This window comes from Periophthalmus magnuspinnatus, chromosome 3, assembly GCF_009829125.3.
Source record: "Periophthalmus magnuspinnatus isolate fPerMag1 chromosome 3, fPerMag1.2.pri, whole genome shotgun sequence".
NCBI lineage: Eukaryota > Metazoa > Chordata > Actinopteri > Gobiiformes > Gobiidae > Periophthalmus > Periophthalmus magnuspinnatus.
In genome coordinates, this window is record NC_047128.1 from 31,038,231 (window position 1) to 31,064,279 (window position 26,049).

The 26,049-nt window shown below is 43.0% G+C and overlaps 2 protein-coding genes across 3 annotated transcripts in view; both read right to left on the minus strand.

Annotated features, from left to right (window-relative positions):
- Positions 1 to 26,049, minus strand: part of LOC117389874 (cytochrome c oxidase subunit 4 isoform 1, mitochondrial) — a 223,807-nt gene that overhangs the window by 6,200 nt on the left and 191,558 nt on the right. The window lies entirely within an intron of this gene.
- gse1b (Gse1 coiled-coil protein b) lies at positions 139 to 25,857 on the minus strand. 2 transcript variants are annotated; one of them, XM_033982843.2, is made up of 16 exons: positions 25,658 to 25,857; positions 14,882 to 15,079; positions 9,190 to 9,398; positions 7,172 to 7,338; positions 6,862 to 7,062; positions 5,994 to 6,161; positions 5,531 to 5,901; positions 5,141 to 5,447; positions 4,325 to 4,938; positions 4,128 to 4,240; positions 3,791 to 4,052; positions 3,431 to 3,544; positions 2,981 to 3,346; positions 2,539 to 2,850; positions 2,367 to 2,470; positions 139 to 2,220 (listed from the first exon to the last, which is right to left on the minus strand). In XM_033982843.2, the coding sequence occupies exons 2-16, from the start codon at positions 15,075 to 15,077 to the stop codon at positions 2,080 to 2,082; spliced, it is 3,645 nt and encodes a 1,214-aa protein (XP_033838734.1). In that variant the 5' UTR covers positions 15,078 to 15,079; positions 25,658 to 25,857; the 3' UTR covers positions 139 to 2,079. The 2 variants fall into 2 exon arrangements, with proteins under 2 accessions (XP_033838734.1, XP_033838743.1); XM_033982852.2 differs by lacking the exon at positions 25,658 to 25,857 and adding an exon at positions 16,342 to 16,662.

Consider the following 26,049-nt stretch of genomic DNA (forward strand, 5'->3'; position numbering starts at 1 on the left):
AAGTAAATTTTAAAAGTAATATTGGCAGTAATGCCCTGGAACTGTCCTGAGGATTGTATACCGGTATGTCCCAAGATTTTTTACATCCACCTCTCTTGAACTATCTTTAATTGTGGTAAATACAACACTTGCAAAGTACACATTTTTTAAATATTTTATTTTTTGTCTGAAATCACAGTCATATATTCATAAATACCTAATTACTACATTCAACAAAGAATATATTACATTACAATGAATTCAAACAAGTACATTTCAAAACAGGATTTCACAGCATCTAGACATCCTCCGCTGAATCATGGGGCTATTGCATGGTGTGCATGGACTGGAGATATAGTTAGGCTCCTAAAGGACATTTTCCTCATCTTGGCAGCTTATGTCTTGCATGCATGTAACTACATAGACCAATTGATAATATTGGCTATATTCTTGTGATTGAAAATGTAGAATTTGTTGACAGTTTAAAATGCACACAAATGGAGGATGTGAGAGAACAATGGACACATGTGGAGTATACTGTATAACACAGAACAACAAATTGAGTCCCTGATGACCACAGCAGTGATAAAAGCAAACACCTTCACAAGCTCCTAAATTCTGGAGGCACTTGAGACTATTGTATTCTTTGTGTTGGGTATTTGGACTACAGTCTGTGTCATTTTCTCATTTAATATCAACTACAGCATACCCTACATTAACCTTAATCAGTGCATCTTGCATGCAAAATTCCTTGTGTGTTTGTTGCAACTCTTCAATACAGCTTTACTTTAATATGTTTTTTACCCCCTACAGTTGTTGATAAAGAGACCACTGATTTCTGTGTGCTATAAAACAACAGAACAGATTAAAAATCAAGGAATGATATGGATTTGTTTTAGTACTATAAGATGGCAATTCTGGGTATTTTTGGCTACCTAACCACAAATTAAAGACATAATTTGGCACATGGCTGGTGATAAGAACATGATCTAGTAAGGCATAACAACAATTGCTATATTGTTTCATATGTCCAGAACTGTTGAAAATAAATGTATAAATAGTGGGGTTGTCAGCTGGATTCTCTTCATGTCTGATTTTTAAGTCAAGTAAACAATCTAAATGTGATAGACATTTGACAGACATGCTGCTGTAAACAAAGGCAAAAGACAGGAGCCATAACTTGAAGCCTCTGAGTGAGGTTGAGCTTTGCTCAACTTGGGACCAGATGAAGTGTCTGTGGCTGTGGTCGTGAAACGAGTAAAACAAGCAGAAGATCCTGTTTCCTCTCACTCTGTTTAAAATCTAAAATCAGCTGTTCTGGCCAGCAGCAGTATAAACACTAAAAGCAAGGCTTTCTTTTTAACCCAAAAGCATAAACATATAAAAATGGCAGGCTTTTTCTTTTAAAACAAGGATTAAAGTAATAATAAAAACATACAAAATTCTTTCTTCATATTATATACATGTCAAGGCTCAAGCACCTTTTAAAATTCTTATTTTCAAATTTTATCTTTTCAAATAAAACATTTTCATTAAGTCTTTCAAAAATGTGCAGTTTTTAAATTCTTCCCTAGTTTCAAGAGTTCTTGTAACGCAGTACCACCAGGTAGTTCTTCAGCTTTTCATTTTAAGTGCATTTCCAGTTCAAAAGCTCAAATGGCCACTATGATGAAGTTGGCTCCAATGGGCCAGAAGCATTTGTTTATTGTGTTTGAGTTTCTTGAACACACCCATTGTGGAGTAGCTGCTCCCTCATTGGCAGGATTGTCTGTGAAGCGTGGCAACAAGGGGCTGGCCAACCAAGGGGCTGGCCAAGCAAAGGTGCCTCAACTACATGGACTTGAAGGATGTTGTTCTTTAGGCACTCCTACCCCTACATTTATGATTGGCTACATTGGCACACATTTGTGTGGCTCGTGGCAAAAGTCCAACCAGGCCACAAATCAGAGACTGTCCTTCAGTGTATGGCCTCGCTTATACATTGAATCATTCATATAATCAAATCAACAATCTCTTCCAGGACGCCACATTTACCAAGTCAATAAAAATAAACTCTGAGTCTCAAAGTGGAGGCGGCAAGGGCCTGGGCACTTGTGGGGGTCACCTGGGAAGGTAACCCTTGTAATGGCTGCCTCTGGGCCATTGTGTCTGTGGTAGTGTCAAACACTTTCTGAAATGTTCCAATTCTGCTTGCAGCTTCTCCCTTTCTGCTGCTAGCCTCTGTCTCTGAGACACAAGCTCCTAAATAGAAACAGCAAGACAAAAACAGTACATCATCATTAGTATGATCAAATAGAAAAAGAAGCATTTAAATTATTATTACAACAAGAACAACAACAACAACAACAACAGCAGTTATACTGTTGTTACTATTCTACTGTACTTACCCCCATACTGTGGGACAACTGCTCAGCAGTGAGACTCAAGTTGTAGTTTTGAGCTTCTAATCTCCGACACTGATTTTCCAATACTTGACGCTCCAAATTTTGCTCTGAAAAGAGAATGAGTCAGTCAAACACGTCCTTACAATGCGAGTTTAACTAAATACATTTAAGTTACCTTCAGCATATTCCTGATATGCTTCAAATATAGACTCTATCCCCTGCCACCTAGATGTAGGTGGCTCCTCTTCATCATCTTCATCTTCCTCTGAATCCTCTGGACCAGACATGTCCTCCCTTCTCCCTGAGGTTTCCCGGTGTATTGTTCCAGAGAAGTGTTGCCCATTTTGTTGAGAGTGTGTGACAGCACGGGAAATGGAGTTTGTGTGAGATTGTGCTGGTCGTCCTGGTGTGCTCTGCAGCTCAGGAATGTTATAATGGACTGATGTCTCCAGGAGATGGGATGACTCTGTTGAACCTGAGCCAGTACCTAAAGGTAAAATGTGCATTCAGTCACAGCATGATATATTTCATAATAATTTGAATTGTCAATACATCTTATATACAGCCATGTTTTTAAACTACAATTGCCTCATTTTTATGCAATCTGTGTAATATACCTTTATGCTTCTGCAGAGCCTTCTGTGTTGACTGAAGCACTGATTCGTGAAACTGTTGGGCAAATTCTTCAGGCGTGAAACTGTCCCAGGGCTTGGTGCGACCGTTGATGCTGTGAAGGCCTTCTTTAGCCTGCAGGGGTAGAGGGGGCCGCAAGCTGTGCAACAGACTAGAGTTCTTCTTAGCGATGTGTCCCTCACCAGACCCCCGGGACTTGTCTGGGTAGACAGCTGAGGATGGGGGTTCCTTTGGTCTTAATGTGTCGCCATGAGGTTTGGAATAACCACTGGGGGATGCTGGGCAATGTAAGGTGGGACTATGTGGCCTGACAATGACGTGCTCTTCTGACTCAGAGGGAGTCTGGGAGTCTGTAATCATTTACAAACAGTTAGTTAAAATGCCTCAGTTGAGCTAAAATGAACAAGCAGCTTGTTTATGGTCATTAGTCTCACCAGAGATCTGCGTTGAAGGGCTTTTGCAGAGTGGATGAGAAGCATGTCTGATGTTATCCAACGTTATGCTCTTTTCTTTAATAGCCTGAAGGAGCTCTGTCACCCTTTCATTATCTGAAAGATAGGAAAGAAACAAAAATGGTAATCACTTATTAGTTTGCTATGGTAGTAGTCTAGGCTCTAAACAGCATAATAACTGTGCATAACTCTAGCATTTGTGCTTGGTATGTTTCTGGTTTGATAAGGAACACTATTTTTTGATCATTATACATTGTTAAAAATTTTTAAAATTGCAACAAACAATTTCCAAAACAGTCTGAAAAGATGAGTAAAATCAAAGCCACAACACAAACTTCTTACCTAGCCGCTGTTGCACAGTCACATGTGATAGCCTGAACATATTGAGAAATCTCTTCTTGTCCTCTAGCTCTGGCGCCTGGTCCATCTCCTCTGGCGTGAAGCGGGTGCTGAGCTGCGGAGGAGGGGGGGTGCGTTTGAGCTGTGACACAGGTGAAGGACTGCGCTCTCTCAGCATTCGCCTTCGCTTCCTTCTCTTCTGCTGTACAACCTCTTCCCTGTGGATCACTGTAGTCAGCCCAACCACTCCCAAGAAGCCCAATTTCTATTCAAAGATAGAAAAACATGTGGTGAGTCAAAGAACACAGTAAGACAAATAAAGAGACAAAGGCTATTTCACCTCATTGGAATCATCCAGTTTGAGAGGCGGCTGCTCCGCCACTCTGCGGAGATGAGCTCGGACCTCCTCCTCATCACTCTCATCATATGAATCATCCAGGTCATAGTAGTAACCTGAAGCACACAAAGAGTTTATTACTAACAGTCAACCATTGATTAGAAAATAAATACGTCTTAATAACAAAAGTAATCACTGACCTTTCTCCCTAGCCTCCCTTCTTCTCTTCTCTTCTAGGTCTAGTTTGCTGACTGGTCTTCGATGCTGTTGAAGGAACTCATCATAGATAAGTGTCATATCTGGGCTTATCCCGACAGATGCTACCTGTGCCACAGCTGAGCCAGAGATGATTCCAATGGTCTGACCCAGTCTACTGTGGCCCTGAATATTTTTGTTTTTGATGGCTCCTTCCAAATCATACTGGCTTGCCAGAGACAATGATGCCCTCTGCTGGTTAAAAAAGGACTGTGTGGATTTCTCTAAATCAGCAAGGAATGTGCTAGGCTCTGAGCCAGGAGGACACCTCAATGGGGGATACTTCTCCATTACACCCCCCTCTCTTCTGCGGCTGGTGTCCTCATATTTTGAGTGCCCTGAAGGCAGCCGTTCATAGTGTCCCATCCCTGAGGGATCATGGTTACGCCTGGACTCTGATGAGGTTTCTATGAGTGATGCAGGGTTCCACAGTGTGGTGGGAGGTGGAGGATGGTGCTCACGCTGGAACAGAGGGGGTTTGGGAGAAATGAGAGGCGGAGGGGCACCTAAGTGAGCGTGGAGATCCCGGCTTCCTGGTTCATGGTGATTTGGTACGGATCTGTAATAACACATTGATTTTATGTATCTGTTAGACAGAGAACTTGTATTACAGAACAATGAACAGTTGTCTAAATGCTTTCACTCATGGGTTTGAGTCAGAAAAGGCCTGGGCTGACACATTCAAGCCCCTGGATACGGAGCACAATTTGTATTGTGTGATGCAGGCAGTCTACTAATAGGCATAATGTACAGGGTCATACCTCTGTGGATCTGCTCTGTGATCTGAGTCTGCGGTGCGGCTCAGATCCAGGTGCTGCTCCAGAACCTGCTGGCGGAATTCAGACACCTGGTACTGACGATCCTCCTTTTCTTGCCGTAGCTTACGTTGGCGTGCCAACCACCTTTCTTCCTCATTGTTCCTTGGAGTAATCATGGTAGACAAAACTCCTGCCCCAACAGTGCTGGGACCCATGTAAAGGTGAGGAAGAGAATGATGAGGAGGAACCATGGAGTGGAGTCCAGGTGGTACTGGTTTGGGTGCAGGGAGGGCGGGCTCTTTGGTTTTATCTGGCAAGGACACATGTCAAAATATTTTAGCATCAGAACCATACAGTACTGTGTGTTTGTTTGACATATAGTCATTTACTTACCAGCCCGATTTGGAGTAAGTCTTTCAGGCTTAGTTCGGTCTTCTTGCCCCCTCAGGCCATGGAAATCAACTACATAGTGACTCTCCAAGACTTTAGATGCTTGCAGTTCCTTTTCCCTCAGTGTTCTCTCTTTCTGCCTCTCCAGCTCCTTCTCTCTCTCTCTTTCTTTCTCTCGTTCCCGCTCTCTTTCTCGTTCTCTCTCCAGCTCCTTTTCTCGCTCCCTCTCCCGCTCTCGCTCCCTCTCTCTCTCCCTCTCTCTTTCTCGCTCTCTCTCTCTCTCCTTTTCCCTTTCCGCTTCCCGTTCTTTCTCTTTTTCACGTTCGCGCTCGCGTTCCCTCTCTCTTTGCCGCAGCTCATCTTCAAGCTGAAGCCTGAAAAGAATGGACATAAAAATAACAAATGAATTAAAAAAAACAAACACAAAAACATAAATTAACTGCATATGCCCAGGAAATGCTTTTACCTCTCAGACTGCAGTGCTGATAGCGACGAATGCGTGAAGTCTCCAGGGTAGCGGACACCAGATAGATGCATGTGTACAGCAGAGGGATGGATCGGTGGTAATGCTCCCCCAGCTGGCAGTGGATAGAAAGGTGACCTCAAAGCAGAGAGGCAAAACTGCTCTTCCATCCTGAAAGACAGTAAAATTGATCTCTCTAAAGTTTATCTCTCCTTCTGCAAGTTCAGTGGTAACATTACACTGAGTGCTTTGTGTACAACTGACCATAACATCCTCATTGATCATAATATCTATTCTGTTATGGTGTTGCCTAGGATCTAAATACACAATTATTTCATACTTGGGCTTGGGGACCAGACTGATGTCAATCTCTATTAAAAAAATTCTCATTCTGGATTTGCCAGACAAGTGATGGTGATGCTGCAGTGCTGTGTGACTAGGAGCGCACAGCTCAAAAGATCAGAGGTGGGCAGGTTATCAAAATATTGAGAATATTGTGAATGTTGTTTTGTAAGATTTTAATACTGAGCGTAAATTGTTTTATTGTATCTTTCAGAATAAAAATGCTACAAAATGAACTGAAGCTAATTAATTCACTATTGTTTAAGATCATTGTCAATATTGCCCACCCATAGGGCTTCTATTACCATCACTGACTTGCCTGTACATAAAATAAAGCATTTTACTTCTGATACTTGTGATTTAACTAAAAATGGTGATTCTCTTGAAAGGTATGCTCAAGGTCAGGTTGTGGTGATTTGCTGAGTCCGAGTGAAAGCACCATCAAAGCCTTCTTCAGTTATATGCACAAGTTTGCACAATTTGCTCTCAGAGGAATGAATGCCAAGTCAACAAAACAAATAGGGCTTACCTATACGGTGTAAAGGAGGGGTGCGGCAAGTAGCTGGGGTGATAGTAGGCCGCTGCTGCAGCAGCAGTGGCTGGGTCCAGACCCAAGGGCAATGAGGGCATGCGGAGAGGATCTTCAGCTGTTCCATAGGGTCGGAAACCACGGAGGTACTCTTCAGGCACAGGTCCAGGGGGCACGGCATTAGGCAACTGTCGGGGCAAGCTACACAAAGCAAAAAGACGAACAAAATTAATGTAAGAATTTTTTTTGTATGTTATTGACTATGATCTCATTTAATGCTTTATGATTAGGGTGAGATTGTTAAACTCACTTGAGGGGCTGGAAACGTGAATCCTGCATGACCGCACCAGGAGGCAGTCCAAAGGCATACGGGTTTCCTATAAGATGTGCTGTGACAGGGTGGCCAGTCTTTTCTTGGGGAAGGGCTGCCTCTGGACCCAGGCGTTCTCTGCTCACCCCACGAGGCCCAGACTCAGCCTAAGTACAGAAAGAGAAAGTTTAGTCATTGTATTTGTGGACTGTGACTGCCACGGCTTTTGAACATACGCTGAAAAAGAGAGGAAATCAAAGTCCAAGCAGTGACACAGCAGCCTTACTTTGTAACTCTTTAATTCAGGCCACTATAGCATTTTTCCATGTTTCTCTTGACGTTATCATTTGTTAGACATGCCATGAAATGTGCATGACAATCTTCCTAGAGCAACATTCTGTACAAATAAATAATAAAAAAAAATCTAAACCCAAGAAATCCTTCTGCCTCATCTCTCCTGACTGGCGTTTCATTTTTTTCAAAATAAATACATGAAAAAAATGAAAAGTGATATGTTTGTCCTCTGCTACTTACAAATGCACTAGCGAAGTTGAAAAATTCACTGCTGTCGTACACTACACCCGGTACAAACAAAATATTACATACATGTATATTTTGCTACAATAACATCAGTATTAACAGTAACAAATGTTAGTTACTGTGTTATTATGCTGAAAAGTGGTTAATGAGAGAGAAAAAAATAAAAAATAAATAAATATATATATATATATATAAAACCAAGAATCTCAAAAAAATTATTGACCAATGCTTTTATTTTCCCATAGCAAACGCTGCTGGCCATCAAAGAATAAAAATAAATCTCAAACACATCCATTAACAGCCATCTCCCTCAGAGTGACCAGGGCCCTGTAACCCCTCCATACAGCTGGGACACCCTTCACACTATAGTGTGCCTGTTTATGCCTCTCAGATGGAGCCAGGATTCCACATTGGCAATTAAAAAGCAATTACAGACAGCAGTGGGAGCAGACTCTTTTGGTCATTAAAACAAAATGCCAGTGCACCATCCCCTCTTTCTTTCACTGACCTGTCCATCATCTCCCCCTAAAAAAGTACTTGTATCTATACAGTCCAAAGTATTCAAGTACAAGCTACCTCAAACAAAGGGCCAGGTTAGATATGGGCTATGTAGAAGAAGCACGGACTCATTTATTAATACGTGTGTGAGAGATCAATAAAACAACAACACTTAACAACTGCAATGTTTCATGTGTCTTCTGGCACTTCAAGTGAATAGTTGTTACATATAAAAGCTTTAGCGACTGCAGGTCAAAGGGGAGTCCAAGGAAGAAGCACAGCCGCCACAGAGCTTTCACACTTCACAGGAAGACTGACCTCCTCCTTCACCTTTCACCATCTTCTTTCTCTCTGTCTCCAGGGAACTGACAAAGTGTTCCTGAGAGTTTCTGCGTGTTGCCAGTGCTGCTCATAGACATGCGCTTGGCCTCAACCATTAGCCCCGAGCTGAGATAAGAAGGCTTAAAGCAAGGCCATAATCCATAATCCAGTCCTTATCAAAGCAACCAGCTCTCCCTCCACTTTTCGCCCCGTTCTATGTGACACAGTGGGTGTTGGGGTGAGGATGTAGGCTACTTCACAGCTCTGGGGGAGAGCTGGTTGGATAGGTTTGAGGCTAAAGGCCGGAACTTGGGAGGGGCAGGGTCCAAGGGCAAAAGAAGAGATCCGTGGGGCTCGAGAGGCACAGATGTTATTTGCCATTGAGTCTGTCACCTCATCGATGTCCCAGATGGCATTGTTTAACGTATGGAGAAAGCACAGAGGAGGCAGACACTTGCACATATGTCAAAAGCAGACTGCCACATTACAGGCCCAGGCCAGCAGCAGAGTCCTATAATCCCTCAAGAGCTTTGGTAAGAGCATTCATGAAAATCAACTAGCTTAGTTATAGAAATGTCTTCTTGGCAGCCCATTGTATTACACAGTAATAAAACGTAGATACAATGTTTGTAACCTCATAATGAGCAAATAAAATGTACCTGGCGACTTTCACTTCTCCAGAGGCCGTTGCTAGTTTTAGTTGGAGCAATGGTGACAACAGGTGGAGTGTTTGGCACACTGTGACCAACAGAGGGCACCAGCACTGGGCCTGGACCAAGGGGGCCCCTCTTGGGCGTACTGACTGGAGAGCTGTGGTTGGTGGCTGGGGACGACACTGGTGAGGACTCACTGCTGATGGAGGACGCAGCTAAAACAGAAAGAAAGACATGGCATGAATAAATACCTTAAAATAGGAATGTTTGAACAGCCTTTTGGTATGTTGTATCAAACATGAAAAAGTAGGAACAAGTAAAAACAAAGTGGAACAAATTAAAACTGCAAGCAGTGATAAAGGGCCCTCAGAGCCCTTGTGAATTCAAAGGGCACGCTTCAGTGTGAGGGCTGCTAACCCTGGCCTGACGTGATTCAATATTCTGGTGTGATGTAGATAAATGTTTCCATCACGTGTTATTTTTCAGCGGGCACTGGAGAACCATTTATATAAGTGACATCTCCTCATGTCCATGTCATTAAAATACACAAACGTTATACTGAGTCAGTCCAGATTCAACGAAGTTTGAAAAGGTTACAAGGATTTTTATACCATAAAAATGGCTGCTTCTTTAAGAGCTCATCATGAACCCAGACTGAGACTTATGGACTTATGGAAATTCTTTTAACAACTTTTGATCCCAGATATGTCCTGATAATGCTGCCTCAGTTTAGAGTCCTAGAAGTTAAAAATTGACACTTTGACATCAGTGATACGGTGCAGTCCCCATAAACGTTTTTTGCTCATAGACACATAAACAATGTGTTTTCACCTGATTATGAAAAACTATTTTCTTTTACTTTCTACTGACTTTTATTTCACAAATGTGAAACGTGACTATGCAAATGTGGCTGCAGACAGGATGTGGTCTTTATTGGGTATTTCTGTCTGTCTGAAAAACATATAATGCCATTAAAACATTTACCATAAAAAAACCAAAAAAAAAAACCAACATTTAATACCAGTGTGGTTGTTGTGCATCAAGACAGCTCTTTGGGGATTCCTTGCAGTACACAGTCACAGCCTTGTCACACATCTCCATTTACTTACTTTACCTACTCTATATTGCCAAAGCAGATGATAATGAAAATGATAGTTAAACAAGATTGTTTTCCTGTTTTTGTGTAACATGTCCTTTCTCAGTTCCTTAATTTGTTATTTTGTAATTTATGCATTTTTTTGTAATTGTTCTCTACGAATTTGCAAAGTAGATTTTCACATTTTTGTTCAAAACCATAAATTATTCAATGATAGAAATATAATTGTCAGTTTCTATCAAATCCATGTAACTGAGTATGACTTAAATCAACTGACAAAGGTATTTTCTGACCCCATCTTACTCTATTCTCTGTAATGGTTTCCATGGAAACTTAACCTACAAAGCAGACTACTCTGTGGTAGGTGGTGTCAGGATATCGACACCTTGTTCTGACTAATCCCACTAAATGATGGAAAAAAGAAAATCAATATAAGGTGTGGGTCTGCATTGAAGTCAAAAAATCTATGACTGGACAGAGGCAACAACACATGGTGGCAAATACAAGGCGATGAAAGATAATGTGAGATGTGACTATAGAAATGACAAGAGGAGGATAGAAGCAGGGGAAAGTGCAGAGGTGCTGTGAGGTGGTAAGCAGAAAGGATAAGGGCTGCGGATGAGTGGGTGGTACAGTCAGGGTGGGGTGTGGGCTATATCTTGTCCGCACAATGGCAATTAGTGGCCTAATCCTCTCCCCCTCACCTCGGAGAGCCATTACTCTACCCTGCAAGACTAGGCCAATCAATAGTAGCCCACTCAGTCTGGGGAATGGAGCACCACTTAATACAGCTCCAGTGTCACAGCCTATTCACTCCCTACACACATGCACACACACACACACAGGGCCAGGGGCACAAATAAGACTGGAGACAAGAGAGAGGAGGGGTGATCACTGTGATTCTCCACTGCTAAGCAACGGACCTCTTCTGACTCTCCCTCCTCTCTCTTCCTCTCCCTCCTCTCTCCTTCTTTTCCATGTATCAGCAGAGGTCTGGGAGAAAGGCAAGGCAGACTAAATAATTAAGAGAGCAGGTGAGGGAAGATGGAAATAAAGGGTACATAGACAGTTAGATGCTTTTTTTGTGTAGAGATCCTCACCACTTCATAGTGACATAAACTCAATACAATGAATTTTACACATCAGAAAATGGTGCCGGTCAGTTGTAATTTTTACCAATGACCAGACTTTTACTTAATCATTTTGTAACAAATTTTGTCACTAAATGAACACCTATTTTTAGATTTCACATTCTCTACCGTATAACACAACTCTGATCTTTACTATTGTTGTTCATTCATATTATGTACATTAATTAAGCTAATATTAATTTGGCTCTTGTCCAGGAAGACAAACCTCTTGTCTTAACTCCGTCATCATCTCTTCACCAGCACTTCATCAACTGTCCTGATGTGATGTTATTTGGGTGATGTTTTGAGGTTTGTGCCATAAGGGCCATGGTAAGTAACAAAAGAGAAAGAGTGCTGTGTCAGTCCTGTGCTGCTGATGATTAATGTACAGCTCCTCTCATCACCAGTCTCACTGCCACACTCCACTGCTCACGGTAAACCACATGTGCCCATACACAAATGCAGACAACCACGAATGAATGGAGCTCTTTCAGTGCCACCCTGTATCCCATAATCCCAGCATGAAAAACGTCACTGTCTGCTGCTACTGACCCAATCAATTTTTCAACATCGCAACAGCAAGAAGAGCTCTGTGAAATAGCCTTTAATAATGTTTAACCAGTGTACCTCTATAACCCTGTAAGCAGCACTGTGGTACTAGCTCCAGTCGTGCCAGGCAGAAGGGGCACAGGTCCTTACTGCCAACACATCCAACCCCATCACACACCACCCCTGCTCCTCCACCCACCACCTCTCCATCCAGCATGCATTACAACAACATCAGCACTTAATTAAACAGTCCATTTCACACCTGGTGTGCATAGCAAGGCCCAGCCAACCCTGCATCCATATGCCACCCCAGCAGCATGCACTCGCACAAGCCTCAACATGTGCACACAACGCACACATCGCACACACCTGCTACTACAGTCTTGGCCACGCACTGGCAACACCGCACAAAGCCTGTAATCTGCATCAATGTGTGGGGGTGGGGAGAGGAGCACTTTGTTGCTTTGCCAGAGTGGGAAAGAAAGACAATACAAGATGGCGGATGAAAATAAGAGAAGCTCTCCTCTTGACCTGACAGTACACAATGAGTGCCATGCTGAAAAAACCCTGAGTGAGTCACCTGTGTAATGAGAGGTATGTGGTGGCCCTGGTATAGAGGCTGATTCAGGGAGGTTTCAGGGACTGTCACCGCCCGGGGGCTTTGCCTTTAACATTTACACACCAAGAGCAGTGTGGCTCTAGGCAGGCTCCAGATGGAGGGGTCACAGACACACTGCCCCACTGTCCCAGCATGCAACGGGCTCCCAGAAACAAGGGGAGCCTCCGGCCACACACATACACACAAACCACATTCACAAGAGCTATGCAATGTGCCAAACACCTTAGTTGCTCACAAATCTAGTTACTGTATTTCTCTTGTTTCCAGATATGCTTAAACCATCAGCTGTGTTCCCTCTCTCCAGGTAGTATAATGGTGAGAACCTAGTGGAAAGACAGTGATTGTGTTTGCTGCTGAAATTGTCCCTGTGTGCAGGGAAACATGAGTCTCTTTAGGGCACCATGTCAACTTTACTAGTGCAAGAGCACAACAATATGCAGCTCTAATCATGTGTATACAAGTGCACATGGAATGGGATAAAAGTGCGGCTATGCACAGCTCTGATACTCATTAGATATGAACTTCAGTCTTCAGCATTCAGAGCTATTCATTATACCAGCCACAGACTAGTGACAAAGTGTGTGTGTGGGTGTGTGTAAACAACGGCCATGTTCAGGGTCTTAAATCAGCCGGTGCCAGTGATACTGGTGTTGTACCCAGCTAATTCCTCTGTCTCAGAACATCGAGTCATGGCATTTACATAAAGCAAAACTCTCCAGGCAGAAACCAAGCGGCTGTCTGAGTCAAAGTCACTAATGAAAGGACAGCAGGCTGCAGCACGCTGAGGGTGCACAAAGCTTACCAAGTTGCAAAGACAACTGTTTGCGTGTGTGGGTGTGTTAGGATGTGTGTGAAAGCGTGTTGCCTATAAATACAGGCTGTGCAGACAAAGTGGTTGGTGCAGCTTTCGAGATGCGTGCCTCTCTGACCACCCAGAGCCAGAGGATCTCTAAGCATGACTCTACAGAGCAGGACAGGCTCTCTGTCTTTAGGCCTACATCAGTCACAAGAGGAGGACTGACTGGCCTAGTCACTATTCAGTCCCTCTTTGTGTTTAGACAGTCGGAACTTTCTATAAATCGTCAGAGGATTATTCAAGTTACCCAAAAATCAGGAGGCGTTGGGTCTTGGGGTCAGAAAGTCTACAAAAATTATATCGAGTCAGGTGTGCTGTTAGTGACGTACATTTTATGTGAGTAACAGAGAATTTGTAAATCTGAGGCTCCTTCTTACTATCAACAGACAGCAAAGTCCAGGAATAGCCAAGAAAGGAGGGACATATGATTTAGGAGTCTGGGTTAGGGTGACAGCTGAGGCAACTGACCCTCTGGAGGGAGGCAGGTATGTTTCTGCTTTCATAGTAATACACAGCAGTGTGATAGGGCTTTCTGTCATAGTGCTGGGTTAACTAGTGACACAGTTGATAAGTCTGGTCTACAATGAATGAACAAAAACTACCATTACCTTGTAATATACAGAATGATGTGTCTATTGCTGCATTCTTTTCACTGACAGCCCTTAATTGGAAACTGGGGTTGGAGTTTTTAGTTCCAGAAAGGCACTCAGGTCTGTATATGCCTGAAATCTAGACTAGTCCAGACGAGTAGTGTAATCAGGTTTGTTTATGTCAGTGACACATGGGAAAGTTTATTGGTCATCTCTCATTAAGTATAAAATCAAACTTCTCAGATTAACAGTGTTTATTGTTTAATTCAGTGATTCTGCCAGAGTCTGCAATGTTTCTCTGTTATGTTTTCTTTCTTTTCTACACATAAGTAAACTTTTTTTTGATACAATGGACCATGGATTTCTCTGATTGGCTAATTTGTCACTCAACACACACATCTAAATTCAGTGAGACAAGACCTGCACGCAGCACATCTTTGTATAGTATAGGAAGAGCATGTAGTCTTGGCTAGTCGGACAAGCTTCCCATAGCAGAGAGGGAAGAACTTTCCACTCCCCTATTCTCTAAGAATTATTAGAGAATTTCACGCTGTTCCTTTAAACCAATGACCAGACTTTTATTTGCTGTCAGCAAACAGAGTTGTGATACTAATCTTAACAGTAGTATTATGTACACACAACCTAGATCCACTCACTATATGTAAAGTACAACCACTTCTTTTTAAAAGACTGACTGAATTGTGACTGTAAATGGATATTACAGTGCTATCACCCATTAACACGGGCCAAGCTCTATCCTGCGCTATATACACAGTAACCTAGAATGGGCACGAACGCAAGATTCAAGAAAGAAGATTTTGGTACTATTGTTTTAGGAGAGGCAAATTTTCTTTTTACCTCGAGGTTCCTCTGCCTGTTTCGCCAGTTTACGGAGGGCTGCAGCAAACCCAGAATGCGTTGACTGTGTGGCTGGACTTCCATTGGCTACGATGGAGCCATTGAGCGGCGACGGGGTGAGGGGACTGACCGTCGCCGTGGTTCGGGTCGCTGTGGAGATCATTCCTAATGATGGTGACTTTGGCTCATGGCTCATGCCTAGAAAAGAACAATGGCAAAAAAGAATAAGTATTTAAATAACTAAACAGGTCTTATGTTGAAGTAAATCAACTGTGGATTGTAGTAGTTAAATTTTCAATATCACAAAAAACAAAAGCTTGCAGGCAGTTTCTGAAAGACAAGCAGGGCACTGAATGTTTGTGACAGCTGGGGCGCATGGGGACTGGTGGTGTGAGAGGCTTTGGTGGTACGCCTCAGGGTCAAAGGTCAGAGGTTAGGAGGCCAGTTCATCCTTTCCTCACTCAGAAAGCTTCAGTCTGTATCCATGTCTGCAAATGTTGCCACCCTGCTAGACAGCGTGCTCAGGTTTTCTAGACTGTTTTGTATGGCAGATAAAATAATGAAGATAATATTGAAGTAGGTGAATACAAATTTGTTGAATCAACTCCACCCACAAGCCATTTTAAATTGTGCCAGACAAATGGAAGATATGAGCCTGGTATAACTCAGATGAGAAAGGCCAAAACAAAAGAAACATGTTTTTAAGCTATGTAATCTCAACACTAAGGCTTCACCAAATTAAAATAAAATAGATTTATAGTATGTATATAGCGGGTAATGTGTTGTCCTGTGTTGGTGATTGTGTGATGAAAGGTGACACCACATTGACAGCCCCTTGGTCAGTGGAATCCCTAAATCCTGGAACGGTGTGTGATGGCACTGCAATGAACACTTAGCCAAACACACAAATAAATGACGTGCGGAAAAGTTAAATAGCTCATATGTAATGTCACTTTTGATCACAGTCACAACAGGGAAAACAGGCAGAATAATCAGCTGACAAACTAAAACAATGCTCACTGCTGTGTATGAAAAGTAGACTACTACTAAACTATTTGTTTATATGAGTTGGATCTGGATTGAGTCACATTTAGAACATTTTTATTCTTAATTAGGAGCATTCCAAGTAAATAAATGGTCATTAAATAAGCTACTGAGACAATGAGTGATCTTTGTGAAGCATGTTCATTATACATACTTTCGATACAGTGGCAATTCAAAACAAAACAAAAGAAAACATGCTGGAAAGTGAGTGTAAGCGCAAGTTGTGTTATTCCCAGAAGAGAAACTTTGCACAAAGACTAACTGCTGCAAAAATAGACAACACTCTATCTGTACAAACAGGGCTCAGGGCAACAGAGAGAGAAAAAAGACAGACAAACATGTAATCTGACAGATCCACACACGGGAACACACAGTGACCCCCCATACAGATACAAAGTGTGCTGCAAGTGCCTTACTGCACAAAGGAGAAGAGCCGGCTCTGTCCCCCACACAGCCTGTTGTAGTTGAACCGGGCGCAGCTCAGAGCGGCAGACGCGGCGGTAGGGACACGCACCATGGTCCTGCTCTCTGCCTGGCTCTCCTTCTATCTCCTGCTTGGCTGTCCGCCCTGCCTTCCTCTCTCTCGTGCTCACAAAGACCGTTTGGAGCTTATCTAACAAAGCAACACGCCACACACGCTGCCTATCTCTCCCCTCCTTGTTCTGCCTCTCACTCTCAAAGTGAGAAAACAGAAATTCTTAGGCTAGCAGCTGCTGTGATGTCACATGACCTCACCCCCTCTTCCCCCACTCTCAGTCCTCCTCCCCTCTCAACCTATAATTCCTCAGCCATTTGTAGATAACAGACAGAGGCATGCACGTCCTGCCAAGGCGAGCTCGGCGAGAGGGGGGAAGGGATACGAGAAGGAGGAGGAAGCTCAGGCGGTCACCACATCTGACCCCATTGCTGGAGCGACAGGCTATGTGTCTATGTGCTCATGTATACATGGATGAAAAGGGGGAAGGTTAAGTATGCAAAATGGCCTTCCCTTGTGAAGATAGGAAAAGCAGCGAGAAAGAGGAAGGGCATGCCCTGGCCTGTGTCAAGCCCAAGCATTGTATGACGAAATGCTTTTCTTTACTGTATGTCCATTATTGCAAATATTAAAGGCCACTATAGCATTCCTTTAACACAACTTGAAAACACTCAAACCTTTCTGAATTACATCGTCAGTTTCTTGTCAAAATCTTTTATACAGAGAAGTACAGTGCAATTATGTAGGATGTTATCAGGGTGGAGGAGGCTAATGTGCAACATTGTCTGGGGGCAGAGCACTGTGGGTTTGACTTCCTCTTTGTCCATCCTGCTGTCAGTGCTGGGCTGTGATGACGGCTTTCTTTAGTCATTTCCTCCTTCAGTCACTCGCCACTTTTCAACGAATAGAGGCAAGAACAGAGATCAGCTTTGGGGGCTAAAGCAACAAGGAGATGACATTTTGGTTCCCTGAGTCATGTCTGAATTTTGCTCCAAATAGTTTCAGTTGCCCAGGCCATGAAGTCATGAGTATTACTTGTGTGTGACAAACATTAAACCATAAGCAAGGCCAATGTAATTAGTACTAATTAGATGCAAGTAGCATTTTATAAATGTTTAGAGAGGAGAGCAAGCCTCCACCTTTTACCACAACACTCATTATATCTCCCCTGTGCTGAGATACTGCACATATCCAGCAGATGGCACTGTCAGCCTGTAAATCAGAGGATGCCCTCTAGTAATGAAGCAGCATATGTCACTGTTCTTTAATCCTGTGATACACAAAAGAGATTTGAGCTGATACTGCTGCAAGATAAATCCATTAAACGACTTCACACACTAGCAAGGTTTAGAGTCTTTGTGAGAGGAAATATGAGGTACTTGATTTGGCCGAGTAGATATCTATGACAAGCCAAGGGTTAAAAGGAATCTGTTACACTCAGAGCTTCCTGGTGCATTTAACTATTCACATGCTGTTGTGCCCTGAGGGAAGTCAAAACAAAACAGAGAAAAAGGAATGTAGATTAGAAGAAAACACAGGCACATCCCGCTCACACACACAAAGCAGATTGACTGCTAAATGGCATACAGTAAACACATAGTCTGAACACCCCACCAGGAGTAAAGCCGATCACAAAGTCTACAGTCAAACAAATACAGCTCCACCCTTGTGCTGAGTGAATGTAGTGTTGAACTATAAGTGTGCACACACACAAGCGCACACATACACACACAGCAAATCCTCTTGGCTCCAGCGTGCCCCGGACAGTAGGAGATAATGCAGTGGCTCTAGTGAGTGGTTAATCTTTAACCAGGGAGGGATTTGACTATCAGCTTGTTAAAACTAGCAGTGCCAAGCTGCTGGCCCATCTAACTGATACTGCTACCAACCTGGCGCACTTCTGAACATCAGCTCTGATGAGCTATGGTTTGCTGGCGGAGAAGAGGGCCAGAGTTGTACCACAGTATATTTTTCTCGTTTTAAAACAAGGCCCAGCCATGACATTGTCTGCCCACACTTTAGCAATAAAAATGTCAGTGCAATAAACAGATTGGCTCAACATATGTGGTTTCACAGGCACCAGAGGCCATCATTCTGAAAGGCTCTATACTGCCTCCAATTCTCCTCGCACCAGTGTAACATGGTCCCTGTGGTTGGGTGTTTTGTTCCACTCCTACATAACTGTTACAACATTTAAGGCCTTCATTTGATCTTCATATATCACAGTTTACATATTTTGTACAGAGACAAATACAATCAATGTTTGCCAAGAACAAAGAACAATATACAAACAATGTAAACTCTGTTACACTTATTATCAATAACCAATCTGAGAAACACAACACACAAAGAAATTCTACAACACAAATGTCCTCTGGAATAAAAAGAAAAGACCCTTCAAATACATTTTAACACATGCATACATATAAACAGCACTCCTTAGAAGTGACCTATGAAATACAGCTCAAGACGATAAAATGTAAATGGATTTGATTGTACGTCATGGAATATTTAAAAAAAAAAAAAAAAAAGGTGAAAAGAATAGCACAGCAAGATAAACCTGCTTTGAGAGTTCCGGGATTTGGATGAGAAGCCAAAACATTTTACCCTCAGGCACTAAAGAACACTGTGGGATGTTTCCCATGCATTATTGTTGCTGCACATCCATGAGCTGTGTATATAATAAGGTAATATAAAGGTCTTAGGATCACAATCACCAGTATGGTAACAGAAGGGGTTAACAATGTTAATGTGTCCTTGGGAAAAGGTCTGCAACGCACGGTGTATGAACGTCAGAGTGAATGGGTAAAATGTTACTTCTGGTAAGGATTTGAACAAGTAATAGACAAAAAGTCTATAAGGGCAGAGAGGGCAACAGTGTCAGAATCAGGCAAGAACAAATCTCTGTTTGGAAGGTAGCTAAATTTAATTGAGAAAAAAAACGAGTTATGTTTTTGAACACCACATAATAAGTGAAGTTAGTTTAAATGAAATGAATTGTATCATTCTACTGCCCTTTCTGTGCTTCTGAGACCCTGTAGCACAGCCACAGCCTCTGTGCAGGAGCAAAATGAGCAGTCAACCTGTCTCTTACCTCAGCAGGCTTCAGACAACGCGCCTGTGCACGTGTGTGTGCACACTTTATTATTTAGCACTCACACCTTTGCTTTCTCTCTCTCTCCTCCACTCACTGTGGATTCAACACCACCAGGCCCCAGCTCCCACCCTCCTCTCCACCAACCTGCCTGCCTGCCAGCAGCTTGCAACAAAAACAGAGAGTTTTCCAAAGACCAGCCGGCATCTCTCTCTCTCCCTCGCCTCACCTTCTTCTCCTTTCTTCTTCACAGCACACACACAAAGAAAAAAGCATTGTGTCTTGAGGGTAGGCACGAGCTCGGGATGATTTCTTGTGCTCTTCTCCTCCTTGTATCCGACTCACCCACCCCAGCAGCACCATTTCCTTGGCCTGTTAATTACACAGCGCCCGCGTGAGGGGTGGCTGGCTGGGGTTGTTGTGTGTGTGGCTGTGTGGCTGTTCGCAGAGACACCAGTGTGGGCGTATGACAGAACAGTCTGGTTACGCTTCACAACGCTGCTCAGAGTGTGAGCGCACACACATCGCCATTCGAACACACATAAGAGCCAGCTGTCTGCGTCTTGGGTCTTTGTGGTCTTTGCCCCTGAACTCAAGCTGCTGTCTGTATGGTCCTGCCCTCTGTAGCCTTGTGCTCTGACAGAAAACTCAGGTACAGTGCACTCAGAGAATCTCAATTAGAAAGCTTTATCACTATTGTCAATGAACAAAATCACATACTAGGAACATGCTCTTGATGAGGGAGGCAGATACTGCTCCGACACTGGTGAGGCTTCCCTCTATGGTTAGTTAATGGGGCATTTTTGAAGCATGGTCAGATATTTTCAAAGATTATAAACATATTGTGACTTAAGAGCACAGCAGTAAAAAGATGTAAAAACATTTGGAAGCTAATTTGATTATTCTATATATGTACTGAAAGGCAGAGAACAGCAGGGCAGTAGCAACTATCATAACACCAAGGACAAGATTGCAGTTGAGTTTATTACACTGTGCTTCTCAGCAGGGCTTACCCCATTACAAACCCACCAACAACAACTGACAGACACAGACATCACTAACTGTGCAAACATTTCCTCCTTTCTGAGACCAAGCCACAGAAATGAAATCACTGTTTTGTTGGCTTCCCGACTCACACTCATCACTCTATTCTCTTTTCCTCCCTGTGATGTACTCTGCTGGGCTGTGGTTGCCTAATTAGCACTCCGAGTGCTCTGCATGGGTCCTCACTCCCAGGCGGCTGCACACACACACACGCACACACATACACACACGCGCGTACACACACACACGCGCGCGTACACAGCACCCACTTGACTTTCCAGAGACAGGTCCAGTTGTGGAGTGTTGGCCTGTTGTTGTTGTGTAATAGGGATAATTGGTGTGTGTTCCAGCTTGTACATATGAGACTTCAGGTGTGGATATATGCCCCGATGACTGAATCACTCTCCTCCAGAGTACATCTCCTCCAGAGTACATTAATAGGAGTAATGATACTGTTTTTATCTTTGCTTTAAAGTATGTAATTGTCCTCTAATTATAAAAAGAGGGTTATTAAACTTAAATCAAATAGTCTGTGAGACAGTCTACACACTGAGCTGCTCCATACTTTTTGGGCATCTATTTAATTTGTACTTGTTCTGTAATGCTTGTGTTTAAATGTGCTAAATATATTTGAACTGTGCTTTCTATAGGCCATTTTCTTTCAAATAAGCAGAACTTATAAATATAGAAATAACAGGGGAACCCATTTTGTTGAGAAAATATTTTGTGTTCAGAGAAGCTTTCACTTAGAATACAATACAGGAAGTTAAGATTTCAGCTCAAGTTTTTCATAAGCAGCAGATTCCTCACAGCATTTGATACAAGTCAAAACCCATGTAAACGATGTTGAACAGAAACTTTCAGTGACACAAACGTACTGTGTGTGGAGGTTATTTCTTCATCTCTTTTTGGAATGTGTATAGTCAGGCACAATCAGACCTGCTAAATGACTCATTCTTCTACCAAAAGCAATCTGACACTTTTCCCATCAACACTACAAGCAAATAACTGCCTTTGTCTGCCTAGCTGTTTACTGAACTCCAGGAACTGTATCTGCTGGTGTTAGCTCAGAAAGGGACACACATATGGGTAGATAAGGGACTCCTGTAGGTATGCCCATTCTAGCTGTTGCGTGTTACTATTCAGTGAGTCTACAGCACGTTATGTGAGTGTTGTCACAATAACGAAATTTCAAACTTGATTTTTTTGAATAGGCTTGATACTCGATACTGAGGAACGGTTGAGTTTGGTCCTGTTTTTATACTTGCTCACAGGAGTATCCATTTCGTTACTAGTTTGAATATTGATTAGTATATATCAACAACCCGACTTCATTCACAGTCAAACCACCAAATAGTTTTTCAGTAACATATTCAAAGGACCAAGTCAGTACAAAAACAATGTTAAACCAGGTCTAAAACAAAAGAGTATGCTACATATTCAAAACAACTTTACAATGATAGTTAAGAGCTAAACTACATGTATTTGAGTTTAAAGATTAGATATCTTACTCATATGAGGTTCTTCTGCAGGCACAGGCTGTAACTGACCTTGCTCTCCGTCAACTACTATGAAACAGACATGGACAATATGACAGTCAGCTGACAGAACATGCAGACCGGGCAAAAAAATACTTAAGTGATAATAATCTGAACAGACAAGGTCTATGTTCAACAGATGCCTTTAGCACAACACTGGCTTATATTGTGGCAAATGCACAAACACAAGACACACAGCGTATAGAGTAATGTAAAACCACTCAATCAGCACAGCAGCAGCAGTAGTTGTGGTTAAGAAAGAGCAATAGTGAAGTGCCGCCCGCATCTATTCTGTGTACGATTCTCTTATCGGTCCCTCTCATGTTGCTTGTGTTGTGTTTGCCTGGCTGCTGTTTATCAGACCTGAGGGTATGACAGCGATGGCAGCAAACATCAACAGGAGATATCTGTGCAGCATGGTTTAGTGCGGTAAATGCAGTGAGAATGACTTGTGTGAATGGGTTTATTCAGCAGTGGCCTCTTTGACAAAATGGTGTAATGATACAGCTGTGCCCTGTGGTAGTCTGAATGAAGATGATACAAACTGTAAAGGAGAAAAATCAAACCAACAAATGCATAAAATATGTGTTCTAGACATGCTCACTTCATACTAGGGTCATCCACAAAACTGATACCCAGATACTAATCGATACTAAAACTGCAAATTCATTAGAACAAGTGAAAAAACAAATAAACAAATCATGTAAATAGGACAAAATATGACATTTCCTATAGTTTTAGACCATATTAAGAGACCACATGGCAATATTTATGAAACTACTGCTGCTTTGAGTAAAAAATTGCAATCTATTATGGTAATTATCAATGCGCGATCAAAATCAGGATTCAGTATCGAGTCTTTTCCTAGGTATTGAAATTACTACAATATTTCATACAGCAATTTTCACATTTTTGGAATATCAAAACAAGGAATCCCTCACCCACTTACACACATATTCATACACATTTATTTATACACTAGCAAATGATGGATCTGACCTCTCTCCTCTGTCTGAACTATAGTCTATGGAGTCAATGTTTTATTTTATTTGTTTTTTCACATATCTGCGAAACTTTTGGATATATTACTACTTACTTAAAATTGTCTAACAAAATTGGCACACCAGATACGCATGTGCAAACAGCGACGTGTGGGAAACAAGTAGGTGCAACGCCTGACATCTTAGAAAGCCCTATCAGCCCTACTCACACACACATTAAAGAGGAAGTAAACCCTTTATGTAACAGCAAATCTAATTGACACTATCGACCTCTTAACAGGCTTACAGTGCAGGTTGCTCTTGCCTTCATAGAGTGCGCAAACATATGTAGTCGAAGTAAGTCTGAGCATGGGTAAGGCAACAAACACAGGAAGTTCTCAGGTCTGCGGACAACTTCTTTTACGACTTCTTCCACAGTCCGTCTGTTTCCGGAGATCGGCTCGTCTCTCAGATAAAGCTTTTATGGCTTGTTTGTTCAGCTGTCTTTGAGTGTCATTACATTTACAGTTAAGCTTTACTAGTTCTTACATTCTGTAGGAGAGGTTTATGGACACTGGGATCATTACTTCAAGACCAGGTTGACCAAAACAAACTATACAGGTCAGGAATAAGAACAAGTGTAGGAAGGTGAACGGCTCTGTAGATAGGTGTGGGTTGGATAGTGGAGCACGAGAAAGTGCAAAGTGGCAAAGGTAGCAGAAGCTAAGAAAGCAAGGTTGTGGGTTTCCGTCTGTCACTGGGCAGACCACACAGTAACCCCACACTAACAAACAAAGAGAGCAGTGTACACGTTTTACATACCACCTCAGGACATTGTTATAATGCTAGTCAAATGCAAGCCTTGCTCAGTCACAAGGGCTATTCTCTCAAATACTGAGTTATGTAAACGATGTATGCAAAGGGGCTTCTTCAGTCAGTGCTATTCAAAGCTATCAATGTAGGCTGCTGATAAGGAAATGCAAAGTGGGTCACCTTTAACTCCAGGCTCCTTGTGTAAACAGTACATGAAGCTGCTCAGGACTCTCCTAATCACTCTCTAAACACAGCCAGGTGCTGTTGCCACAGACAAACTGTCACCAACATTCAGTTCATCCCAGCTGCTGCCTCACCCCACACACTCAACACACTGGAGGCGTCCACAGCATGACAAACAGCAGCTCACCTGAAAAGATGCCACGGAAAAACAGGTACAAGTCTGATTACTTTGAACTGACGGATCATAGTAATAAAACCTGTCACCTCCACTTCCACCAATAGTAATCTTATCTATAGGGATCTATGTGCAAAACTATCAAACAAGACACAAGGAGTGATCCCTGCAGTCAACCAGCACAACTTCTCTCCTCATATCATAAAGCATCACTTCATTACATGTTCATAGGCTATGCACAGTTTCAGAGGAAAATAAAGGCCAGTCAACACAATGTTGATGTAAGAAAAATAGATAATGTACAAGTATGAGAATTGTATGTTGTATCAAGTTTACAAAAACCTCAGAAAAATGCCAGAAAAAAACAGAAAGAAATTACAACAAAATCACAACAAATTAGGTATTAAAGTTGAAAGTGGCATGACAATAAACACATCCCGTAACATAAATCAGGACTCAGCATAGAACTTCATAATATCTCTGCAAAATACAATAAAACTGAACACTGCCTCATGCACGTCACACTGCTGGTGCACCGTTTATTGTAACATGGCTTGCTTCCCGTATAGACTTTTGCACTTGTTGGCTAACCTTATCAGCATCATCTAACACTGCACAGACCACTAGCTCCTTGTGAAAGCAGATTAACCCAACCCGCACCACGCAGTGAGCACGGGCCTGTTGCTTCACTGTTTGGAGAACAGTGCGCCTGTGTTGGTGTTACGCGCTCATGGAGCAGTTTTACGCGCCTGCGGTTCAACAGAAGTGGAGGAGCGAAGTGGGAAGTGACACACAGTCCACCTGCCACACGCACGCGCGTACCAACACACTGGGGTCAACCCTCAGTCCACGCACCAAATGGTCAACATGGGTCACTATCAGCACTGCTCTGAGGCAGAGGGCAGGTCGCAGCGAGATTAGACTGCAGGCAAGCACAGTCCACAACACATTTTACTCCAACCCCACTATGAGTTTACAGGGAAACCCTCTTTCATTTGCATAATAATCGCACCGTGCTGCGTTAAGTTACTGGGAGTTACTGGATAAACATTTACCCTCTTTACTCACACTAACTAGCATTATATACAAACTAAATGTTACGTCTGAAGCCACAGCGGTGTGTAAAGAGCAGGTATAACGCCGCTATTACACCGTGTGCACGGAGTTTCACTGCGCACCGCACACACAAACTGCGCGCGCGCGTAGACAGTGCGAGGGGAGAGAAGCGCTCACCCACAGGCTCACCCATGAGCTCTGGACTCACCCATGGGCTCTGGGCTCACCCACGGGCTCACCTCGACCTCTGGAAAAAGCAGCGTTTCCTTCAGATCGTAATGACTTCCTCAAACAGCTCTCTCCGTGTGTTTAGCCTCGTTTCTCAAACACGCCTCGGGATCCGCTTGATGCAGATTATACATCCGGCCACTCACCGCAAATAAGTACGGGCTATTCCAGTGTTTGATGGGTAATATCCTTTGTGTTAGCTGTGGAAGCACGAGTCCATCTCTTCGTCGAACTCCGCACTTTTGTTGTCACGCAGGAAGCTCCAGCGCCTCGCGCGGCTGAGGGGACGGAGTTGAGCTCAGCAAAGCCGGGGAGAGGTGGAGAAAGGCAGCCGGCTGCTTCTGCTGAGAGCGGAGAGGTGGGGCTTCCTCCTCGGCGGGGGCAGGACAGATAGACCCCACCTTCCCTCCTCCCTCCCCCGTCACGCCTCCAGTCAACAAGGTTGACCCCTCATTGTCCCCCTCGTAGTGGATGGATTGCCCTGAACACACGGCTGGACAGTCTGCTGTCTGTCCACACGGGGACTGCATATAGCCCA

What these genes read in the sequence shown, in the direction of transcription:
- gse1b (XM_033982843.2), bottom strand. Translation starts at nt 15,077, where the DNA reads ATGAGCCATGAGCCAAAGTCACCATCATTAGGAATGATCTCCACAGCG. An exon ending in ACAGGCAGAGGAACCTCGAG is followed by an intron (nt 9,399 to 14,881) that starts GTAAAAAGAAAA and finishes TTTCTGTTTTAG; the next exon opens with CTGCGTCCTCCATCAGCAGT. An exon ending in CCCTTCAACGCAGATCTCTG is followed by an intron (nt 3,347 to 3,430) that starts GTGAGACTAATG and finishes AAATGATTACAG; the next exon opens with ACTCCCAGACTCCCTCTGAG.